Source organism: Zingiber officinale, chromosome 6A, assembly GCF_018446385.1.
Source record: "Zingiber officinale cultivar Zhangliang chromosome 6A, Zo_v1.1, whole genome shotgun sequence".
Taxonomy (NCBI): domain Eukaryota; kingdom Viridiplantae; phylum Streptophyta; class Magnoliopsida; order Zingiberales; family Zingiberaceae; genus Zingiber; species Zingiber officinale.
Genome location: NC_055997.1, coordinates 9,854,186 through 9,876,372, shown reverse-complemented (window position 1 = coordinate 9,876,372; position 22,187 = coordinate 9,854,186). Strand labels below are relative to the sequence as shown.

At 45.7% G+C, this 22,187-nt stretch overlaps 1 protein-coding gene across 2 annotated transcripts; it reads right to left on the bottom strand.

Moving 5' to 3' along the window:
- Positions 1-15,007: 15,007 nt before the first annotated feature.
- Positions 15,008-16,895, bottom strand: LOC121993710 (probable WRKY transcription factor 12). 2 transcript variants are annotated; one of them, XM_042548055.1, is made up of 3 exons: positions 16,527-16,895; positions 16,160-16,453; positions 15,008-15,294 (listed from the first exon to the last, which is right to left on the bottom strand). In XM_042548055.1, exons 1-3 carry the CDS (start codon positions 16,793-16,795, stop codon positions 15,126-15,128), a joined length of 732 nt encoding a protein of 243 aa, XP_042403989.1. In that variant the 5' UTR covers positions 16,796-16,895; the 3' UTR covers positions 15,008-15,125. The 2 variants fall into 2 exon arrangements, with proteins under 2 accessions (XP_042403989.1, XP_042403990.1); XM_042548056.1 differs by having other exon boundaries at positions 16,160-16,429.
- Between the last annotated feature and the right edge of the window lie 5,292 nt (positions 16,896-22,187).

Below are 22,187 nucleotides of genomic sequence, written 5' to 3'. Positions count from 1 at the left end.
GATTTGCAAGGTATTCTGAGACTTTGGGAGCCACCTTGTTCATCGTAATTTACCTGACTTGAGCGTCGGAGGGTCGCCGCCGGGAACCCCCTTCCCGGCCCGACTTCTGTGCAGGTTAGCCGGAGCATCGCGCCACCAGTTGGAGATCTACATCAGCGAGTCAGAGAGCGCCACGTGCCCAGCGTCTGTTGACTTCTGGTTCGGACAGGATCAAATTGGCACCGTCTGTGGGAACGCACCTGCATCCGAACGGGAACAATGGACGAGGCTGGACGACAATACACGGTGACGCTTTCGACGGAAGAACTCGACGCTCTGGTCGAGATGAGGGCCGCCAAACTTGTGGAGCAAAAACAGAAAGCAGCAGCCGAGCGGCCGGAGCAACAAGCAACATCTGCGTCGGGTGGCCGAGCGGAAGCACCTCAAGCCACCGTCGCATTCCATCGGGCCTTATTTCGCACCCCTGAAGCCGTACCAGCTCGAAGAGATAGAGGATCTTCTTCAGACGAAATGCCCAGACGAGATGACAGAAAGGGGAAAGCTCCCCGAGCGGACTCATCTCCCGAGCGGATCAATCACCAATTTTCGGAGGCTATTCTACGAGACCCTCTGCCCAAGCACTACGTGCCTCCGACGATCGGCGAGTACAATGGAACAACGGACCCGGATGATCATCTGGGTAAGTTTGATAACACAGCCACGCTCCATCAATACACCGATGGAGTAAAGTGCCGAGTCTTTCTTACCACTCTCTCGGGATCGGCTCAACGGTGGTTTCGGAGGCTGCCGGACGGATCCATCACAAGCTTCAAGGACTTCCGAACGACCTTCCTCCACCACTTCGCCAGCAGTCGGCGTTATCAGAAGACAAGCGTCAGCTTGTTCGCCATCAAGCAAGAGCCGAGAGAATCGCTCCGAGCTTACATCCAGCGGTTCAACAAGGTGGCAATGGATATTCCAACGGCTACCTCGGAGACGATGATGAATGCCTTCACGCAAGGCCTTGCGGATGGCGATTTTTTCCGATCACTCATTCAGAAACCGCCCCGAGATTATGATCACATGCTACACCGAGCCAATGAATACATCAACGTGGAAGAAGCGCAAGCGGCCAGGAAAAAAGAAACATCAACCGAGCGGGCACCTCCTGCCGAGCGGAAACCCTTCTCCGCTCATCAACCGCCGAGGGGACCAAGGGCCGAAGCAATCCGCTCCCCTCGTGTAAGGTCCCAAGTACAAGAAGTAGCTGCCGCTCGAAGCAAGCCAAAGAAGAAATGGACCCCTATGTTCTGCTCCTTCCACCGGACGGATACGCACAACACAAGGGATTGTCGAAGTCTTCCCTTCGTGGCTAATCCCGTTCCCAGGAAGGCCGAACGACAGTCTCCTTCCATCGACAGGAGGCAAAGGACCCATGAAGCCGACCGGACCCGCACCGAGAGGCGACATCAACAGACGCCCGATTGGCATCGATCTCCAAGGCAGGAGAATCGCCGAGCGTCAAGAGAACGATCCCGGCCGTCCACTCGGGAAGAGGAAAATAGAAGCAATACTTCCCGAGGCGAGATCAACGTTATTGCTGGTGGGCCGACCGGAGGAGACTCCAACCGAGCCAGAAAGGCGGGCGTCCGGCAGCTACAGATCCATGCAGTCGGTTGTAGCCAAGAGCGGGCAAGTGGACCGGAGATCACTTTCGGGCCCGGAGACTTAGAAGGAGTAGAAGTGCCCCACGACGACGCTCTGCTCATTAAAGCGGTAATAGCAAATTATACTATTCACCTCATATTTGTTGACACAGGGAGCTCGGTCAACATTATATTCAAGAAGGCGTTCGATCAGCTACAAATTGATCGAGCCGAGATGCTGCCCATGACAACGCCGCTCTACGGGTTCACGGGTAACGAAGTGCAGCCGGTCGGACAGATCCGGTTGGCTACCTCACTGGGAGAAGAGCCGCTCAGGAGGACCAGGACAATAAACTTCGTGGTGGTCGACTCTCCTTCGTCCTACAACGTCATGTTGGGACGACCGGCGCTCAGCGAATTCCGAGCAGTCGTCTCAACCTTCCATCAGAAGATCAAGTTCCCCGTGGAGGACAAAGTAGGAGAAGTACGTGGAGATCAGCTAGCAGCTCGGCGGTGCTATATAGAGATGATCCGAGCAGAAGCCTGTTCCGCTCGGAAGGCGCCCCGGATCGAGGTACACGCCATAACCGAGAAACCTCCTGCTTTAATTTATGATGAAAAGGAGGAGGTTCAGATCCATCCAACCCGATCGGAGGCCACGACTTTTATCGCCTCTGATCTGGAGGAGGAGCAGAAGGAGGAGCTGATCCAATGCCTCCAACGAAATCATGATGTCTTCGTCTGGTCGACACATGAGTTGCCCGAAATTTCGCCGAGCATAGCGCAGCATGAGTTGCATGTCCGACCGGACTCTCGGCCAGTGAAGCAGAGAAAAAGGGATTTCAGTGCCGAGCAGAATGCCATCATCCGGGCGGAAGTAGAGAAGCTTCTGGAGGCCGGCCACATACGCGAGGTGCAGTTCCCGAGCTGGCTGGCTAACGTAGTATTAGTCTCCAAGCCGGGCGGCAAGTGGAGAGTCTGCATCGACTTTCGGGACTTAAACAAAGCATGCCCCAAAGATTTTTATCCCCTGCCCCGGATAGATCAGCTGGTGGACTCTACGGTCGGCTGCAAGTTAATATGTATGCTCGACGCCTACCAAGGCTATCATCAAGTGCCGCTCACCCGTGAAGATCAAGAAAAAGTTAGCTTCGTGACTGCCGACGGCACATATTGCTACAATGTGATGCCGTTCAGATTGAAGAATGTCGGGGCCACCTATCAACGCTTGATGAACAAAGTGTTCAGGGAGTAGATCGGGCGGAATCTGGAAGTCTATGTGGACGACATTCTTATCAAATCAGTCTGAGCGGCCGATCTCTTCAAGGACATGGAAGAAACCTTCCGAACGCTACGCAAATATGGAGTCAAGCTAAATCCCCAGAAGTGCCTGTTCGGAGCAAAAGGAGGGCGTTTCTTGGGGTACATAGTGACCGAGCGGGGAATTGAAGCAAATCCTAGCAAAGTGAAAGCTCTACAAGACATGCCGCCTCCCAGAAATACAAGGGAAGTGCAACGGTTGACCGATCGGATAACTGCTTTGTCCAGATTCATCTCCAAAACCGCCGACCGGAGCCTACCATTCTTCAAGATCCTGCGCAAGGCTACTAAGTTCCAGTGGGATGAAGAATGTGACCGAGCGTTCGGAGAATTGAAAACATATCTCAATTCTCTGCCTGTACTTGCCAAGCCGATCGGGGGTGAGTCACTTTATATTTATCTGTCGTCAACTGAGCATGCTGTAGGCTCAGCACTTGTGAGGGCGAGCGGCGAAGAGCAGCCGGTGTATTTTCTGAGCCACATTTTAAAAGATGCCGAATCTCGTTACACCGGGCTCGAGAAGTTGGCCTTTGCTTTGGTTCTAGCCGCTCGGCGCCTTCGACCATATTTCTTGGCTCACACCATCATTGTCCGGATGAACAACCCACTAGGAAGAGTGCTGTTGAATCCAGAAGCGTCCGGACGGCTCATTAAATGGACGACAGAACTAAGTGAATTTGACATCTAATACCAGCCCCGCTCGGCGATCAAAGCGCAATCTTTGGCTGATTTTGTGACCGAAGTGCAAAAGCCAGAGCCGGAAGCTCTGTGGAGAATATATGTGGATGGGTCTTCCACTCGGCTGTGGGATTGCATACTCTCGCCTCAAGAAGAAAAGATGCACTTATCCGTCCTACTGGATTACAAAGCTACCAACAATGAAGCAGTGTATGAGGCCCTCATAGCCGGATTAGGCAGCACGGCATGTGGGAGCCGGTCGGGTGACACTTTATTCAGATTCACAGCTGGTAACTCACTGAAATCAACAGCGCTCGGCTTAAACTCTACGCTGAGGCCTTTGAAAAACTCAAAGCTAATTTCCGCGAGGTTCTTATTCAGAAGATTCCCCGAACAGAGAACCAGGCAGCCGATGAGTTGGCCAAACTAGCAAGTTCTATAACGCCGGCCATTATCCCAAAGCCAATTGAACAAGTATCTTTGGTGGCACATGTTGACCGGATGGAAGGCCTCATGTTTCCGGACGACTGGAGGACACCCATCATGGAGTTTTTGCGGTCAGGCACCACTCCTGCCGATCGGGATGGAGCCCAGCTGCTCAGGAGGAGGGCCGGTCGGTTCACACTCATCGGCGATCAGCTCTACAAGAAGGCTTTCTCTCGCCCGCTGTTGAAGTGTGTGAGCTCGGAAGACTCGGCTTACATCCTCCAAGAGGTACATCAAGGATCGTGCGGAGGACATCCGGGCGGACGATCACTAGCCAAGAAGATTTTGCTAGCTGGATACTTTTGGCCGACCTTACAAATGGACGCCGCTCGGACAGTATCTACGTGCCTTTCTTGCCAGAAGTATCACAACTTCTCGCACCGACCGGCAGAGGAGATGAAGACATCAGCCGTTTCGTGTCCTTTCGATCAATGGGGAATGGATATTGTGGGTCCATTTCCGATGGCGACCGGGCAGAGGAAATTTTTGCTGGTGGCGGTCGATTATTTTTCCAAGTGGGTGGAGGCCGAGCCACTAGCCAGGATCACCGAGCAGATGGTCAAAAAATTCATCTGGCAACACATCATCTGTAGGTTCGGTATCCCTCGCCGATTGGTTTCCGACAATGGGCGGCAATTCACAGGGAAGGTGCTAGAAGATTGGTGCAAAAGCTACGGCATCGAGCAACACTTCACATCCGTGGCTTACCCCCAAAGCCGAAGTAGCCAATCGGGAAATTCTCCGCATTCTGCGCGCTCGGCTCGACCACTTGGGAGGAAGTTGGCCAGATGAAGTGCCGGGCGTTTTATGGGTCATCCGAACGACTCCTAAGGAAGGAACGGGCATCACACCTTTTCATCTAGTGTACGGCGGCGAAGCGGTCATTCCGGTTGAAGTCGGCGTCGAGTCCGTCCGGGTCCAATGTTACGATGGAAGCAACGCCGAGCGGAGGAACATGGAGCTGGATTTGGTTGATGAGGAGTGGGCCAAGGCATCCGTTCGGCTGATGGCGTACCGTCAACGGATGAAGCAAAACTACAACCGGCGCGTCATTCCCAGATCATTCCAGGTAGGCGATCTTGTCTGGAAGAAAGTCAAGCCGGTCGGCGACGTCGGCAAGCTTGAAGCTCCGTGGGCAGGCCCCTTCAAAATCATCGAAAAGCTCCGCTCGGGCACGTATTATTTGGAGGATGAGGACGGCCGACAGCTAGATAGGCCGTGGAGCGCGAACCACCTCCAGCCTTACCGGGCGGGGTGAAAGGTGTTCCAATGTAAATCATCCTGTGTACTTTTTTCGACTGAATACTTGAAATGCAGAAATGAAAAATCAAGAGAACAAATATAAGGCATCGTCAACGAGGAACGAAGGCCCCGCGCCTTTCGGCCGGAGGTAAATGGGTCGAGCCAAGTGCTCAAGGAACGAAGGCCCCGCGCCGTTCGGCCGGAGGTAAATGGGTCGAGCCAAGCGCTCGAGGAACGAAGGCCCCGCGCCGTTCGGCCGGAGGTAAATGGGTCGAGCCAAGCGCTCGAGGAGCGAAGGCTCAGTACCGTCCGGACGGAGGTAAATTATCCGAGCCAAAATGCTCGACAAAGCAGACCCTGAGCCGTTCGGCCAGGAGTACGTTCTCCAAGCTGGGTGAAAGGTGCGCTAAATATAAATTTATATACTTTTTGGTCGCCTATGTACTTGCGATGCAGGAAGCAAAAAGATGAAAACACATTGAGTATTCTCCGCTGAGCGGCTTACCGTTCGGCAGGGGCATATGGATTATCCGAGCCAAGCGCCCGAATAGCGAAGGCCTCCTAGCCGATTAGATTCGCAAGTAAATGACCCGTGCTGTTCGGTCGGGCATAAAAACTGTCCAAGCGCGAGATAAGTTATGAAGGCCAAGGTCGCTCGACCTGGTAAGGAGTTAACCTTGAAGGCCGTCTAGCCCAGACGTTAAACCGTAGAGCCGCGCCGACGAGCTCCGTCGTTAAAGATCGAGAGACGAGCCGACGTCTATAAACCCTCCGAGCGGAAGACCGTCTAGCCCAGACGTTAAACCGTAGAGCCGCGCCGACCGGTTATAAATATCCACGCCGACGAGCTCCGTCGTTAAAGATCGAGAGACGAGCCGGCGTCTATAAACCCTCCGAGTGGAAGACCGTCTAGCCCAGACGTTAAACCATAGAGCCGCGCCGACCGACTATAAATATCCGCGCCGACGAGCTCCGTCGTTAAAGATCGAGAGACGAGCCGGCCTCTATAAACCCTCCGAGCGGAAGACCATCTAGCCCAGACGTTAAACCGTAGAGCCGCGCCGTCCGGCTATAAATATCCGCGCCGACGAGTTCCGTCGTTAAAGATCGGGAGACGAGCCGGCGTCTATAAACCCTCCGAGCGGAAGACCGTCTAGCCCAGACGTTAAACTGTAGAGCCGCGCCGTCCGGCTATAAATATTCGCGCCGTCGAGCTCCGACGGCGTCTATAAATAATCCGAGCGGACGACCCGACGAGCTTCGTCGTTAAAGATCGAGAGCCGCGCCGTCCGGCTATAAATATCCGCGCCGACGAGCTTCGTCGTTAAAAATCGAGAGACGAGCCGGCGTCTATAAATAATCCGAGCAGAATATCGTCGACACTGCAATTATCCGTATTCTCCGCCGATATTGTTAGACCGACGCTAAGTTCCGCTCAGACTCGAGGTATAAAGGTTCTGATCGGCTTATAACGAGCGATTCTTGCTAGCAACACAGAATGATATTCGGCCGAACGGAAGGGCTGGGGAAAACACTTACAAGAATGCACCTCGAATGCCAAAGGTGTGATAGTAGACGAGCGGGCAACACAAGTATTAGCAAGGGGACAGTGCAAAAAGATAGAGTACACGAAAGGAAAGAAAGGAAAGCATTTCATTGAAATTAAAACCTTAGGCCGAGTGGCCTAAGTACAAAAAGATTCATGTTCAGCCGAGCGGCGAAATTACAAGAATTACTCGATGTAGTCGTAGAGGTCCCTCGGAATGTTGCTCAGGAGCTCCACCTGATCGTCGGCTGGAATATTGGTGGACTCCGGAAGAAGGCCCTTCGACTTCAGATAGGTCATAGTGGTCGCAATGGCCAAGTCGAAAGCTGAGTACATCCGCTCGCAAATTTTCTCCGAGAACTCGGGCGATCGGATATGGCTTTGTCGGAGAGCGGCAACTCGGCTTGGCTCGGCATCCCGGTATTCTTTGAAGGTCACCTGGGAGCTTGTGAGGGCCTCATTCAGATGTTCAATCTTCTCCGCATCGGCCGAGCGGCCTGCCTTCTCCCGGTCGAGCTGCTCCGTCAGCTCCTTTATCTTCAACTCCAGGCCTCGGGTGTTCTTCCGAGTGGTGGCCAGAGTTATCTTCGTGTCAAGCGACTTGACTTGTCGCTCGAACTCGGCTAGGGCGTGGGCCTGGTCAGCTGCTTTCTTCTGCTCAGCAGCCAGCATAGTTTGAGCTTTCTTCAGCTCTTTTTGCAGCTCAGAGTAGGAAGGGCCTTGGGAGCCGCCCGGACCGCCTGCCGCCCTCAGTTGCCTTATCTCCTCGTCCGCCATAGCCAGGCGGCTGGAAACTGCTATCTCTTCCACCTATCTCTGAAGCAAGAAGGCGCAGTTGTTAAAAGCCGAGCGGAAATATTCAGGCAAAACTTCAAAAAACAAAAAAAACAACAACAAACTTACCCCCGTAGCCGCTTGCATGTGGCTGTTGGCTAAGTTCCGGAGGGGGATCATTGCTACGCGCGCCCAAGCGTCGGCCCACATCTCGGCGAGGGGCCCTTTCAAAGCAATGGTGTGCTCGGGCACGGTTGGTCGTATTGTGCGGCTGTGACCAGGGATTGTCCGACCGGGATCAGAAGCTGGCGCAGAAAATCGCGAATGGATGGTCGAGCGTTGGACTGAACGGCGAGCAGGGGGGAGAGTGTCGACCGGAGTGGCATCAACCGGAGCAGTCAGCTCGTCCCAGTCAGAAGGAGTCCGGTCGGACGAAATGGTCTTGGGCACAGGCGCCTTGCCTTTAGCAGTCACGGCGGCCCAGTCGGAGGGTTGGACCGCGGAGGTAGCCGAGCGCAGCGGAGTCTCCACCAGGCGCCTCTTTTGCAGTGGCTGTTCCTCCTCCCGAACGGACCCTTCCTCGGGGGCCGTTGGTTCCCTGGAGGGGGTAGCTCCGCTGGCCACCTGCAGTTGAGAGGCCTGAGCGGCCGATTCAGCCTGGGTGCCGCTCTCTCCTTCGTGAGAACCGACCGGCTGAATACCCCGTGCCTCCATTTCCTTGGCCGCCGCGGCCTCCAGCGCCGCTGCCTTTCTCTTCAGAACGCCGGCCATCACCGAGTCCATGACGATGTCAGCTGCATGAAAAGAAGAAGAAATCAGTTAGCAATTAAAGCAAATGCCCAAGCAAAATTCTTACCGAAGCCGGTCGGAAGTGGGGTCCGTATAGGACTCAGCCCAAAAATGTACATCACTCCCTCGTGAAGAAGTTTGTTGATGTCAAGCCGCAAACCGGCTAGTACATTTTCGGCGTGAAGATAATCCGGTCGGGTCTTGAATTTCTTCAACTCGGGAGTAGGAGGTAGACTGACCTGCCACTGGGTCGAAAAGTTTGGCTGACTGGGCATGCGGAGGTAGAAATAATAGTCCTTCCAATGTTTATTGGAAGTGGGTAGTTTATTGAAGAAGACCAGACCGGGCCGAGCTTGGAACATAAAGGTGCCCGGCTCGGCTTGCTTAGGGTAATAGAAATAAAAGAAGACCTCCGGTCGGAGGGGAATGTTGTGAATCTTAAACAAAACGACAACACCGCAGAGGAGACGGAAGGTATTTGGTACTAAACTTCCGAGCGGCACGCCAAAATAATTACAGACGTCTACTATAAAAGGATGCACGGGGAACCGCAGACCGGCGGTAAATTGGTCGCGAAAGACACAGAAACCGCCGCGCGGCGGTCTGTGTGGCCGAGCGGCGGGACCAGCTAGGCGAACTTCGAAATCCTCGGGGATTTCGAAATTGTCAGCCAAAATATCAAAATCCCGTTGTTCGAAACGGGACCGCATGGTAGTATACCATGGGCCTAGGGATTGTTCTTCGGGATGAGAAGAACTGGCCATGATCCGGACAGAAGAAATCAAAAAAGAAGTTTCAAAGACGAAGAAAAGGAGTTTCAAAGACTGGAGCTAGGGGAAGAAATGCGAATTAGATATCGGAAAGGAAGAAGGAAAGATCTAAAACCTTACTGAGGGGAGAGGGATCGAGGAAAGGCGCCGAAGAGCGTCAGAGGGCAGAAACAAGATCGCCGGAGCTCCAAAGCGCAGAGGGCAACAGTAGAGGTAACGGAGGCGAGTGAAGGTGAGAAGGAAACGAAGAATTTATAGGGTGAGGGCCGGGCGGCCTCCACCGTCGGATCCAGGTCACGGGAATCAAAGCATGCATCTAGCCGTTTATTTCGAATTGCTTCGATCACATCAAAATATCATGCCACCGCCTCCGTACTCTGATGGCATTGCTCCACGTGGCAGTCAATCATTCGGAGCATTTAATGAAGGTATGATCAACCTTGATGTCGAAGATTGGCGCAGAACGCGAGGAGATCCGGTGAAGGCCATCATTGATTCATTCAAGGATATCTCTACGGCTGACCGGGCGGAGAGTATTAGCATGGAGGAGCCGTTCGGCTAGACTCACAGTCCAGTCAGTCGGACTATTAGCCTCCTTCGACTAGACTTGAAGGGGAGGCAAGTGATCCGGTAGTAAGAGCGGGCCCCCCTGCAAAGTCAACGCCAAGTGGAAGTCACCGGAGCAGCCGCCCATCCGGGGAGAGTGTGGTCCGACCGGACGGACGGCCGTAGACGGCCGGTCCGACCGGACTGCCGGCCGGCCGATGGAATCGAATACCCGGATGGGTCCGGCCGGTTTGCACTTATGGTTGGAAGGCACCCTGTCAAATCGGGGTTCCGACGCTCAGTTGAAAAGGTCATGGACCGAGCTGACCTTTTGACAGACCAAAGTCATAAAGCACCCCTGTTTATTAGTCTCCACAAAGCACAAGTAAACCACTGCAGATGTCCGGCCGGATGTTGAGGGAGTTGTCCGCCCGGACGACAAGTTTGGAGCAAGGGAAAAGGACAGGGGACTTCTTTCTCTGACAACCGGTAGGTTTCACGTGTGTGCCATACTCCAAATCTTGTGACAGGGGATTCTGCTGTCCCATCAAGGGCATGCTTTGACTGTAGCGATATGGGTCAGGTAAGCTTTCTGACAGCCGCATACCTAGGAAAGGACAGAGGACACGTATGCACCTCGGTACACGTGCCCAAACCCTTCACAGCTCTATATAAAGAGCCTCAGATTTCGCCGGAGGGGAGAGATTGGCAAGGTATTCTGAGACTTTGGGAGCCACCTTGTTCATCGTAATTTACCTGACTTGAGCGTCGGAGGGTCGCCGCCGGGAACCCCCTTCCCGGCCCGACTTCTGTGCAGGTTAGCCGGAGCATCGCGCCACAAGTTGGAGATCTACATCAGCGAGTCGGAGAGCGCCACGTGCCCAGCGTCTGTTGACTTCTGGTTCGGACAGGATCATGATACAAAATGTCCTGGTCACCCCTGACACCAGTCAGCCATCACACACGCGATGGTGAGACCGAGTGGGTGGGACTATGATAACTGTGCACTCTGTCATCACTACTCCTGAGTGACCGAGTGGATAGGATGCTGTCGAAGTACACCTATCCTCCTATCCCAAACAGAGTGGGGGAGCTCAATGCTCTCATCTCCCTGAGTCATAGTCCAGAGGAGGGATCCCTGTGCTGCTATGATGCTGCGTCACCACTACCCATGAGCGGACCAGCGGAGCCTTTGACAGAGCAAACTGCTGCAACATACCCTGCCTGACTTACCACTAACCCATGAGTTGTTGTTGTGCAGATCAATGTAACTAGCAATGTGCTCAACAATAATGGAGCCGACAATCGCTCAATATGCAATCATGCAAAATGGTGCATGTCACTAAACATGTAAATCCTAAACATATCCACCTCCATAAAGTATGTACCAAAAGGTAAATAGATCCAACAAAACGATCTAGGTACACCTGACAGGTATGGAAAATAACTAGTCCTGTACACAATAAGTCATGGTAGGTCACTACCTCTATAAACATAAATACACATGGCAATAATCAAGAGGATATAAGCATGGATGTATAGCAGACAACAAATAAAACATGCTACAAGTATCAAGTAAAGACCTGACCTTCCAATGCAGATATAAACATAATCATTACTACTCGTTATAATCTACTACGTATATTAAATGACAATATCAAAAAGATAAGTCAAGATACTCATCTCAAAAGAAGATCGTATCCAGTATATATATATATCCTAAAAATAAGTTAGGGAAAACCCTAATCAATATAATCATCTAACCACTCTAATAATCCTCAATCCACATAAACCTTTTCACACATGAACAACAAACTATAATATCCAACTCAATCCATAATCTACAGCAAAGGTCCAATTCTCTACACCTTACCTCGATCTCACAACCATTCTTGTTGATCCACAACCTAATTCCAGAACAATTTGTGCACCTTACCTCTTCTCAAACCAGCACTGTTGACTCACGATCGAAAAACGCAGCTACTAGAAATTTGTGGTCGACACCTCCCAAAAGCCACTGTCAGGAAGCAACTATCCAGTTAACACAACATCTTATCCTGAATTCGAACTCCATACCTCTACAAAACCTAGAACCCATAATCAATGGACTTACCCAATCGACAGTTCCTCTTCGATGGAGACTTGACCTAGTGGCTATCGAGAGATCAGTAATGAAGGATCGATGATAGTACCTCAATACCAGCGCAAGGGAGAAGGAAGTAACCATCTAGAAAGACGATCACGATCAACTCCAACCAAATTAGGGCTCAGATCCTTCCCTTTGGCCGAAGATCGCCTCGTGTGGAACGATGACTTGGAGAGGAGAGTAACTGGTGGGCTCCCAGTGAAGGATAGAGGGAACAAGATGCTCGACTGATGCCGAAGTGAGCAGCGCCATCACGATCGCGATCGGATGCTGAGGTAGGTCTCGGAGAAATCGACGTCGGTTGTGACACGGGAGGGAGATAGGCTCGGGGTGTCAGCGCAGAGAGGAAGGGACGAGTTTTGTACGCGGAGAAAAGAGAAGCGAGGCCTCGGGAGGGCGTCAGCGGCGACACATCGGTTGGGGAAGACAAGGAGGAGAAGAAACGACGCTGCTCAGGCAGATGTGAAGAAGAGAAGGAAAGGAATCGGGAGGGGAGGGGTTCAGCGAAGCATGGAAGAGAAAATAAAAAGAATGAACTTAGGTTAGATAATTAAACTTAAGGTTAAATTCTTCAATCAACTCTCATCTTTGGATATTCCAAATAGACTTTTCCCAAGTTCATAAATTCATCCCTTTAAATTCGTCATACGAGCTCCGAAAAATTTCCAAAAAAATTCTAAAAATTCTAATAAAATTATTCACCCATTAACCTTATTATTTTATTATCATTTTTTCAGTATTTTACACCCGGATTAGGCTCATCCCAAGCACCCAGACTCGGTCCAGACGTCCGGACCCGATCCAAGCGCTTAGACTTGAAAAATGATCCATAAGCTGATGTGGAGTGCGTCGATTGGCTGAGCCATGTGGTCCAAGCACTCGGAGGGGTTCCAAGCTTCTGGAACAACTTATATAAGCAGCATTCGACCAGGGGCTAAGACAACAACATTCCGAACGACTTCTGCTCTTGCGTGCTGATCAGAAAACGCTTCCTCAACGCCCAAACGTTGCTCAGACAACAGAAGGCTTAATTCTTCAAATCTGCATATCGTCAGTATATTTAATTTCAGTTCTTCAAAAAGTTCTAAATCTCTACTTGTATTATTTCGATTGATTAGTGATTGTTCATCGAAAGCATTCTCGCGTGCGGGTCTTAGAGTAGGAGTCGTCACGTGCTCCAAACCAAGTAACTTTTGGTGTTTGTGTTTACTTTGTTTTATTTCTGTCTTTCCTGTCTCTATTCCGCTGCATTTTACTCAAACGTTTTTAAACGAACGTGAAAGTCATGAGTGTTACCCCCCCCCTCCCCCCCAGCACAACGATCCTACATGTTTAACTTAAGTTTTAAATTTTGATTTTAATTAAGTTGAATTTAGATTTTTAATTTAATTTAGGTTTAGCTTAAGTTTTTAATTTTAATTAAGTTAAATTTAAGTTCAAAATTTAAATTAAGGTTTAACTTAAGTTTTAACTTTTAATTTTAATTAAGTGGGATTTAAATTTTAAATTTAATTTAGGTTTAGCTTAAGTTTTAAATTTTAATTAAGTTAAATTTAAGTCCGTAATTTAAATTGAGGTTTAACTTAAGTTTAAAATTTTAATTAAGTTGAATTTAAATTTTAAATTTAAGATTTAACTTAAGTTTTAAATTAATTTTAATTAAAAATAAAAAAAATCTAGTTTAAAAATAATCATCTAAGAATAATATCCTAGGCATATGTCTAACTTTTAATTACTGACTAGCTACCAGAAGATAGTAGTATTCACTTAGTAAGTCAAGTTAAGTACTTGTATTGAGTTAGTTATTTGCTAAAGAGATTACTTAACTTGATCAATGTGTTTTGATATTTTTCACCCAGACTTATAGTGATGCATTGATATAAGCATCTGAAGTCCAGACAATGTCTTATGCATTTCACACCATTCTATATTTTTAAATACACAAACAAGGTAAAACTATGTGCTTGTGAGATTCTGGTTGCTTAAAACTATAGGTGCATACTTTCTAGGAGAAAACCTAGGCTAAGTTCATAAAATTTAAAAGCATAAGTTAATAAGTTTTGTAAAAGATAACTTTTGAAATACATGAATTTTTAATAGAATAAGTCCTAATCTATCGTGAGCATTTTGTTGGATCGTGAGCACATGAGAGGGAGGGGATAAATCATGTGATTTTGAAAATATTCTTTTTTTTTTTAAATCAAATACACAACGAAAATGTAACTAAGGAAAAATATACAAGAAAGAAAAGAGCAAGCGCTAACACAAGTTTAGTTTACTTAGTTCAGATTCTTCACCGACTCCTACTCCAAGACCTACACTCATTGAGTGCTTTCATTGGGCAATCACTATCAGTTCAAAATTTTGAGTACATGAACTGTAAAATAAAAAGTTATCAACAAGAAAAAAGTATGAATAAAATTCCTTAATCGTCGATTGTTAGAGCAGTTTTTAGGATCGTCGGAGCTTTTTCAGAGCAACGCGCAAAAATGAAAGTTATAGTAAATGTTGTGTTGAAGTTGCTAGTCACTAGTCGAACCCTTCTTTTATATTTATAAATCAATATAGACTAATTAATATATCTCGAAACTTTTAATATAAATATAAAGTCTCATTTAGAATAGGGTATCCTTCATCTTTCATTCACATTTTCAAGCGTAAACTCATAAATGCTGTTTAAATTTTCAATCACGAGAAGAAAGAGGGAAAATACACGACTCTCTCCAGTCTTACCGAATTCAACTTTATTTACTTGTCAAATTTTAGCTGAACTCAAATTATTTATTGATCTCAACTAACAATATTATTAATCTTATAAATTGGATTAAAAGTTTATCTGATATATAAAAATAATATTATGTTATTATTTTTAATATATTATAAATAATTTTATATTATAAAATTTTATATATTATTATATTATTGCTTTAAATAAAAATTTAAATTTAAAATTAAATTTTATACAAATTAATAAATAAATTTATTCATAAATCATTTATGAACTTTATTTATATTTTTTTTTACAATTGAATGCACATAAATAAATTTTATCAAACTAAACATCAAATTTATTCATTGTACCTCTTTTCAAAGAATTAGAAAAACACAACAACAAGACATCTTAAGAAATTTACATGCATATATAATTAATTAACCAAACAAGAAGTAAATATATATGTCTCACAATTTATCAGTTAAGAGAACTACCAGAACCAACTAATCTTGGCCAAATCTTGTTCCTTATCCTCATCATGCGGCGGAGAATGTATATGCCTCCCCTCATACGTCGTGATCACCATCCTCGGATCCTCTGGCAACCGTTCGATCCTCTTTTTAACCCTACAATTTGCTCGCGTGCACCTATAGTAGCTCCTATACATCGACATTGCAAAGATAAAAATGCACAAGAGGTCGCGGCCTTATTTAGAGAGTGAAACAAGTGCATTGAAACTAAATGAACATCAATATAACTTTCAACTGATCACTGAAACCCTAAAAGATGAAAGGAAAAAAAAAAAAAAAAAAGGTATGGTAATAATTGTATGCGATGGGGGTTGGTGTGTGCTTTTGGTCACTTTGCACCTTGGATTTCTGAAAGCAAAAGATTCTCAAGGCATGGATCTAAGCCATTGGATCCATTTCTATCAATGCAATGAAAGCACATTGATTGCCAACGACAGTTTGGTCCATAGAGTTAGAATAATGAATCATTACACGGTCATGGATTCTTTTCCTGTCTATCTAGTGGGTCTCCCCATTCCTGGGTAGCTCGTATTTTTTATTTTTATTTTATTTTATGTTATTTTCTAGACGTCTAATTAGCCTTGAAGGGGGGCGGTCTAGCTACCAGACAAATTTGGAAACATAAATGATTCCTCCTGCAGGAGTCAACATCCAAATTTTTCATTCAAGGGGGTATTTTATCTTGGTGCAACTATTCTTTGCATGGAGGAGAGTAGACATCTAACAAAATATTTTATACTCATTAAAAATTGATCCCAAAATTTATTAAGATAAATATTCATGTAAGTACCAATTGTATTAACCCGTGACGACTATGGGCAGCACTTAGCATGCATGGAGGAGAGTTAAATCAAGTTATCTCTTAAATAAACTTCTTTTCAAGTACTTAAAGTAAGAAACAGATGCATGTAATCCAAGGAGTTAATTATTAGTTCATCTAAACTATGAACTAAAGCTGTTTATAATTTGTAGTATCATACTGCGTATGTAATACCTTGGATACTGGGTGTTCTTGACGAGCTTCTGTCCGTACTTCCTCCACTTGTAGCCGTCGTCCAGCACATCCACATCGCTCATCGTCTTGAAGCAAAACCTCGGCTCCCTCGTCCTCCCTCCTTTGCCTCTCTTCTTCTTGCTGCTCTTCGTCCTCACAACGTTATTATTATCACTATTATTATTATTATTATCAGCATTCGCCATTTCATCATTGCCATAACTGTTATTTTTCTTCTTGTTCTTCTTCCTCATCTTGATGAATCCGGCGCTGCGGCCAGGCATACACGCAGAACTACTCATTAAATAAGTGGATTAATTCCAAGTAGTAGTTCATGAGAAGTGAGTTGTAATGATGAGTACTTTACCATGGAGTAGTGGAGGGGTTTGATATGGCTTGTGGTGTTGCTGATACTGAATTAGAAGGTTCAAGTGGATGAGGAGGAGGAAGGGTGAAGTCTATCATCTGAGAAGCCGAAGCGGAAGAAGCTTGAGGAGTCTGATCCAACCTTGGTTGGCTCAGCGGCGATCTTCCAAGAGGAGCATAATGGATCATCTTCTTAATAGATTTCCTGCTTGCTTTCTTTGGTTTAAAGGAAAGGACGAGGGTGGAATGTAGTTGTTGTGGTGTACGCATGCAGATCTTATTGGATTTGGAACGAAGGGTGCGGTGATGTGTATAGGAGGAATCACCATCTCACTATTAATCTATTAATTATTTATTTATTTAGATCAATGATGCCGGCGAGTATGAGAAACTTTCATGTTTATTAACAAGGTCAATAGGCATATAAGATGAGTCAAAGTTAATAAGCAAGTGGGACCACCTCTACTCGCTCTACCTGAGAAGTTTTACTATTCGGCTCAGGATACCCATGTGGCAACATGGGTATCCTGTGACAATAATGAAAAATAATTTCGAATTGATATCATTAAGTTCAGCCTACCCAAGACGAGAAGCCCTATTGATCCGACACTCATGTTCGTCCCTCTCGACGTTGCGTAGCCGATGACGCTCTTGTTCGTCTCCCTCAGCTCCGTCAATTCAATGCTCTTACTTGTCCCTCTCGGCTCTGTCAATCCAATACTCCTGCTCATCCCTCTTGAGTCTTGGCCCTGTCAATCGGACGCCTCTCCATTTATCATGTCAAATCCTCTCGCCCAACTACCCAAGCCGAACACGTAGGATAACACGTGAATTATTATAGTATGTGGAATATCATTATCAACATAGCATGACCCCACACGAACTTCTACAATATAAAATGTCGATGACATAACCTTTTGATACAATGATGTGACCCTTTCTCTACCGAAATATGACATATTATCAATCAAAACTTGGAAGAGAGTACCATTCCATTCCTTCAGTAATAATATAAAAGGAGCCCACTCCTGCAAGTAAAAGTGTGTACATGCATATGCTCACAAATCATTAGTATTTTTCTCATCAACTATTCTTTTTCTCCACCACCCTTACTGAAAATCTGACTTAAACATCGAAGTGATTGAGATAGGGCACCCTCCCCCCCTCTCTTTCCCAAGTTTCAAGTCAAGATTGCTTGACGATTCGACTCCTTCGATGTTTGGTGATTTCGTCAAGAATACAACTCTCCGATGACTCATTCATTGATGGTCAATTAATTAAAATCTTTATTAGATAAAGTCAATTGAGGAGTAACTTGACATGGGGTTGGAACAACAATGGAAGATCTATGACTTGTAAACATAAGAACATTCAAATATTAAAAATTCAGTACAAATCTTAGAAAAAATTCATAATACATATAATTCGTAGTTTAAGACGAAAAGAGGACAGAAGAATAGGTTGCACATGTGATACCTAGATTGCACTGACACAGGGAATGGCTTTTGCACGGCCTACATTTCAAGGCAATGATGCTAAATCTCGTGTGCAAATCTTCCCCTGCAGTTAAAGTTAGAATGATTGACAAGGAAGGGATGATGAGTTGAGTTTTTTTGTTTTGTGTTTGTATTGGACGAAATGAAGAAAAAGCCACCTACCTTTCAAAATTCCAATCACTTTTACCTCCGTGCTCTCCATCTGATCAACTTCTTCAAAATCCCTTTTCTGCTTGCCGCATGAAAGCTCATAAAAGAAGATATTGTATATACATGAATCATCTATCTAAAAATTAACGAGATATGTACTGGTAATGATAGCTTAGTTGTTGACGGAAAAAAGATTTTTACTCTAAGGAGAGGCTTCTATTCGATCTTGTGTACACTAAGACGAGTCAATAAAATATTAGTGTCCAAAAATCAAGGACATCCTTGGCGAAGACCCTCCGAGGTTCAAGTTAATACGAGTTTTGGCCAAGCAAATGAAGAATAGTAGAAAACGTGCGTCCGAGAATAAGTTTGAGATGTTGACAAAAATGTACCTTACCAATAGAGAGAAGCCTCTTTATAAATCATCTCTCATAACCTCCGTAATCATGAGGTGACGAAGAATATAAAAGGTTATTGGGTAATAAAAAGTGTACAACTTGTGCAATAATTGTTCGAGGAATCTTCTCTTACCCACATGTGTATCTCTCTTGTCGTTATAGCTTATGTCATTAATGAGGTAGTTAAAGAAATATGCTGTCATAAGTGATTGATTGATTAGAAACATGATAATCCCTGAGGAAGGTTCCAGACGAATATTCTTTAACATATAGTTATTATTCTGACAGGTTATTAGAATTCTCTGCTCATGTTGTCTGCTGAGTATATTTCGTCCGGCCAATAAGGTCGGTCATCTTTATGCTTGTTCTCAGATTAAGTTGCTTGGTTATATGCTGAATGATGTTAGCAATCCGTTCGGAGAATAATATAATATCTTGGGCGTGCTAGAAGTCTGTTTGAGAATCAATATGATAACTTATGTATGCTGGAAATCCATCTAAGAAGCAATATGAATCTAAGTGCCTCAGGTCCGGTCGGCCTTTTATTTGGCTGGGCGTGTAAGTGCCTTAGGATCGGGTTATGGGGCCACCTAAACTTATCCGATTCTATTACCGAACGGATACACATGTATATTGTCATGTGGAAATCCATAGGAATGACCAATAATAGGGTTGACTGGTCGTGTATAGAGAGACTCGTACAGAGTAAGGAGTTTGACATTTCCCTCGACTGGACCTATGGTCGATCGATTGTGAGGTGGGTTGGACATCCTCTAAATTTGGTCGGCTATTAAATGATTAGACATGCTAGGTTCCCAATTCAAGAGTAAAGCATTAAACCCCCTATGTTTGACAGATTTAAAGGTCGGTCGGCCCTATTCCGAATGACTTATAATCTGGTTGGGTTGGCACTACGAGCCTTAGCGCTAGGAGAATAACAAAGCCAGTTGGGGAATCCTTTCTTTTCTTGATTTTGACTGTCACATCACCTTAACTTTGACCTCCACATCATCTCTTAGGTCTGCTCGTTGCATCTTGTATCACTAGCCTCCCCTTCAAGTCTAGTTAAAGGAGGTGTAGCCAACTGACTAGACCCAAGTTTGATTTTCGTCCGTTCGCCCCTTTTACTAGGGTCGTCCATAGATTCATGTTGTCATTTGCACCTTGGGAACTTAGTGATATTTTTTCAAAAACTACCCGTTAGAGGTTGGCCATGCAGAGGAGAGTACCGAGAATGCATAAAAAGGTGCTTCTCCTATATAATGATTCAGTTGTCACATCCATCAAAAATGTCCATTTATGGGTGAGTGTCACGTGGCTCCACTCCTCATTCTTTGAAACGACTTTTGACGCACGTTGCTTCATACGACTCAGCGACATCTCTCTCCCTATAAATCAACGATCCTCTGTGTGTCTGCTACTTTAATCTAATGATTGTAATTAAGTTGCACTCTTTTTCTTAAAAAATCCTAAGTAAAGCAAAAACCCCTCATTCTGTGCTTTGTCTTCCTTGCTCTCTTTCTTTGGAAATCTTCCTTTGCAAACTTCTTCTCTTTTACATCCTAAGTAATCTAGTAAATTGCTTGTTCTTTGTTTTCTCTATGCTCTCTCATGGATCAAGAACTCTTTGCTCCTTGGTATACTCTTACTAGCTCAGATTTTGATAAGTCTGATAGGGCTTCCATCCACCTTCGGTACGAGATCCCGAAAAGTTATCATATTGTTATTCCTTCCTCAGATGCTTGTCCTCATCGTCCTCCTCCTAACCACATTACTTTTTTTAAGGACCAGTTAATAGTCGGTCTACATTTTCTTGTCCCTCCGTTCATGTTAGAGGTGAGTCGGTATTTTAATGTCCCTTTACAATAGTTTTCCATGAATGCATTCCACACTATGTGCAAAATGTTCATGCTATTTTGCATGTATGGCATTCCTCCGACTCCTTGCAATCTTCATTTATTCTCTTATCCTAAGAAATTAGAACCGGGGGTCTTCCTCTTTCAATCTTACTCGAAGTCAATTTTCTTTGAGGATATGTCTTCTTCGAATAAGGGTTGGAAATTCTATTTTTTCTTCAATGAAATGCCCAAGCTTACAACCTAGTCAATTAAATGGTAGTCCTCATTTTCTCCTCTTCCTGACCTCGGGAGTTATAAGCAGGACCCGACCTTTTTTTTATACTCTACTAAGTTAAGTGGTCAATGCTTTAAAATCCATAAATGGTTGTGTGAAGGCCTACTTTACTTGTTTGGTCTGAGCCTAATCCGGACAAAGCTTTCTTGTTCTTTTTGTAAGTCTTAATGACATGCTCGCTTTGTTATCACTAAGGTATTTCCTATTTTATGCAGTGGACGCCGTTTTTAAATCTCTGATCATTGACCGGATCAACTTAGAAGAAGAAGAGCTCCTTGCTCAGGAGAGGGCATTGTTAAGCGAGTGGGCTTTCCCACCGGTCGTCCCTTTCAACAGGGCCTTTGGTAGCCGCCAACCGAATCTAGCACTGTCACTGCTTCTAGGGAGTTATCTCCCGTTCCTCTCCCGATGTCTGAGAGTTCCCCTTCAAAGGCTGAGGCCATCCCATAAAGGAGACCCAAATGACGTAAGCTCTCTCATGCCCAAGGACAATCTATTGAGACACCTTCCTTGCATTTATCTCTCACCCGAGAAGAGCTTGTCTAGGAAGAGATGCAAGCACAATCGGGGGCGGCAAGGGGGGGGGGGGGGGGGAATTACCTATCGAAATAAAATAAACATCTTTCCCGTTCTTTCAACTCTAATTAAAAGCAACAATAATGGTAAATTAAAATAACGACTAGAAAGAAGAGACACAAGGTTTACTTGGTTACAACCTAAATGGTTGTTAATCCAAGGCAAGTGAAAGTGTAATAAAAATCTCTTTCGTTGAAGGAAGAGAAGCCTCTTACACTCTTTGAAAAGCTTAGACAGTTGCTAGGAAATGATTACAAGAGTTGGTATCTATTTCCTAAGTCCAGGGGTCTTTTTATAGCTCCTGTAAAACTTTATCCGAGGCTGGAAGGCGCCTCCAATAGGCTAGAAGGCGCCTCTAGTGAGTCAAACAACAATATCAGCCTGTCGAAGGCGCCTTCAATAGGACTGGAAGGCGCCTTCGTACGATTCATCGAAAGCACCTTCCAGCCATGGAAGACGCCTTCCACAGTGAAGGTGGGGAGGGGTGATAAGCTATGAATTGACATATTAATTTTGGGTTAATATTTGGTGTTCCTTACACATTTGCACATTTTAATTTCCAATTTTAATCATATTCTTCAAACAAGGTCTTTTAGGAGCTTTATGTTATTTTTCCTTTTAAATGCATGTTTATTTCTCATTATGTGAATTTGGTCTTGTAGGGTACACATGGACTCATGAATCAAGTGGAGGCTTGGTTCACTCAACCAAATGGACTCCAAAACCCTAATTGACCGAGTGAACTCAGACTCGAGTTACACATGAGCTGGACATGAACTTAGGTCTCAATTGAAAAAAAACCCTAGGTATAAAATCAGAGTTTGGCACGGTGAACAGTAAGCTCGCGCTACTGTTCATCGTGCCAGTTTCTTGACGGCGCGGTCGCGGCTCCCTTCCTTCTTCCAGATC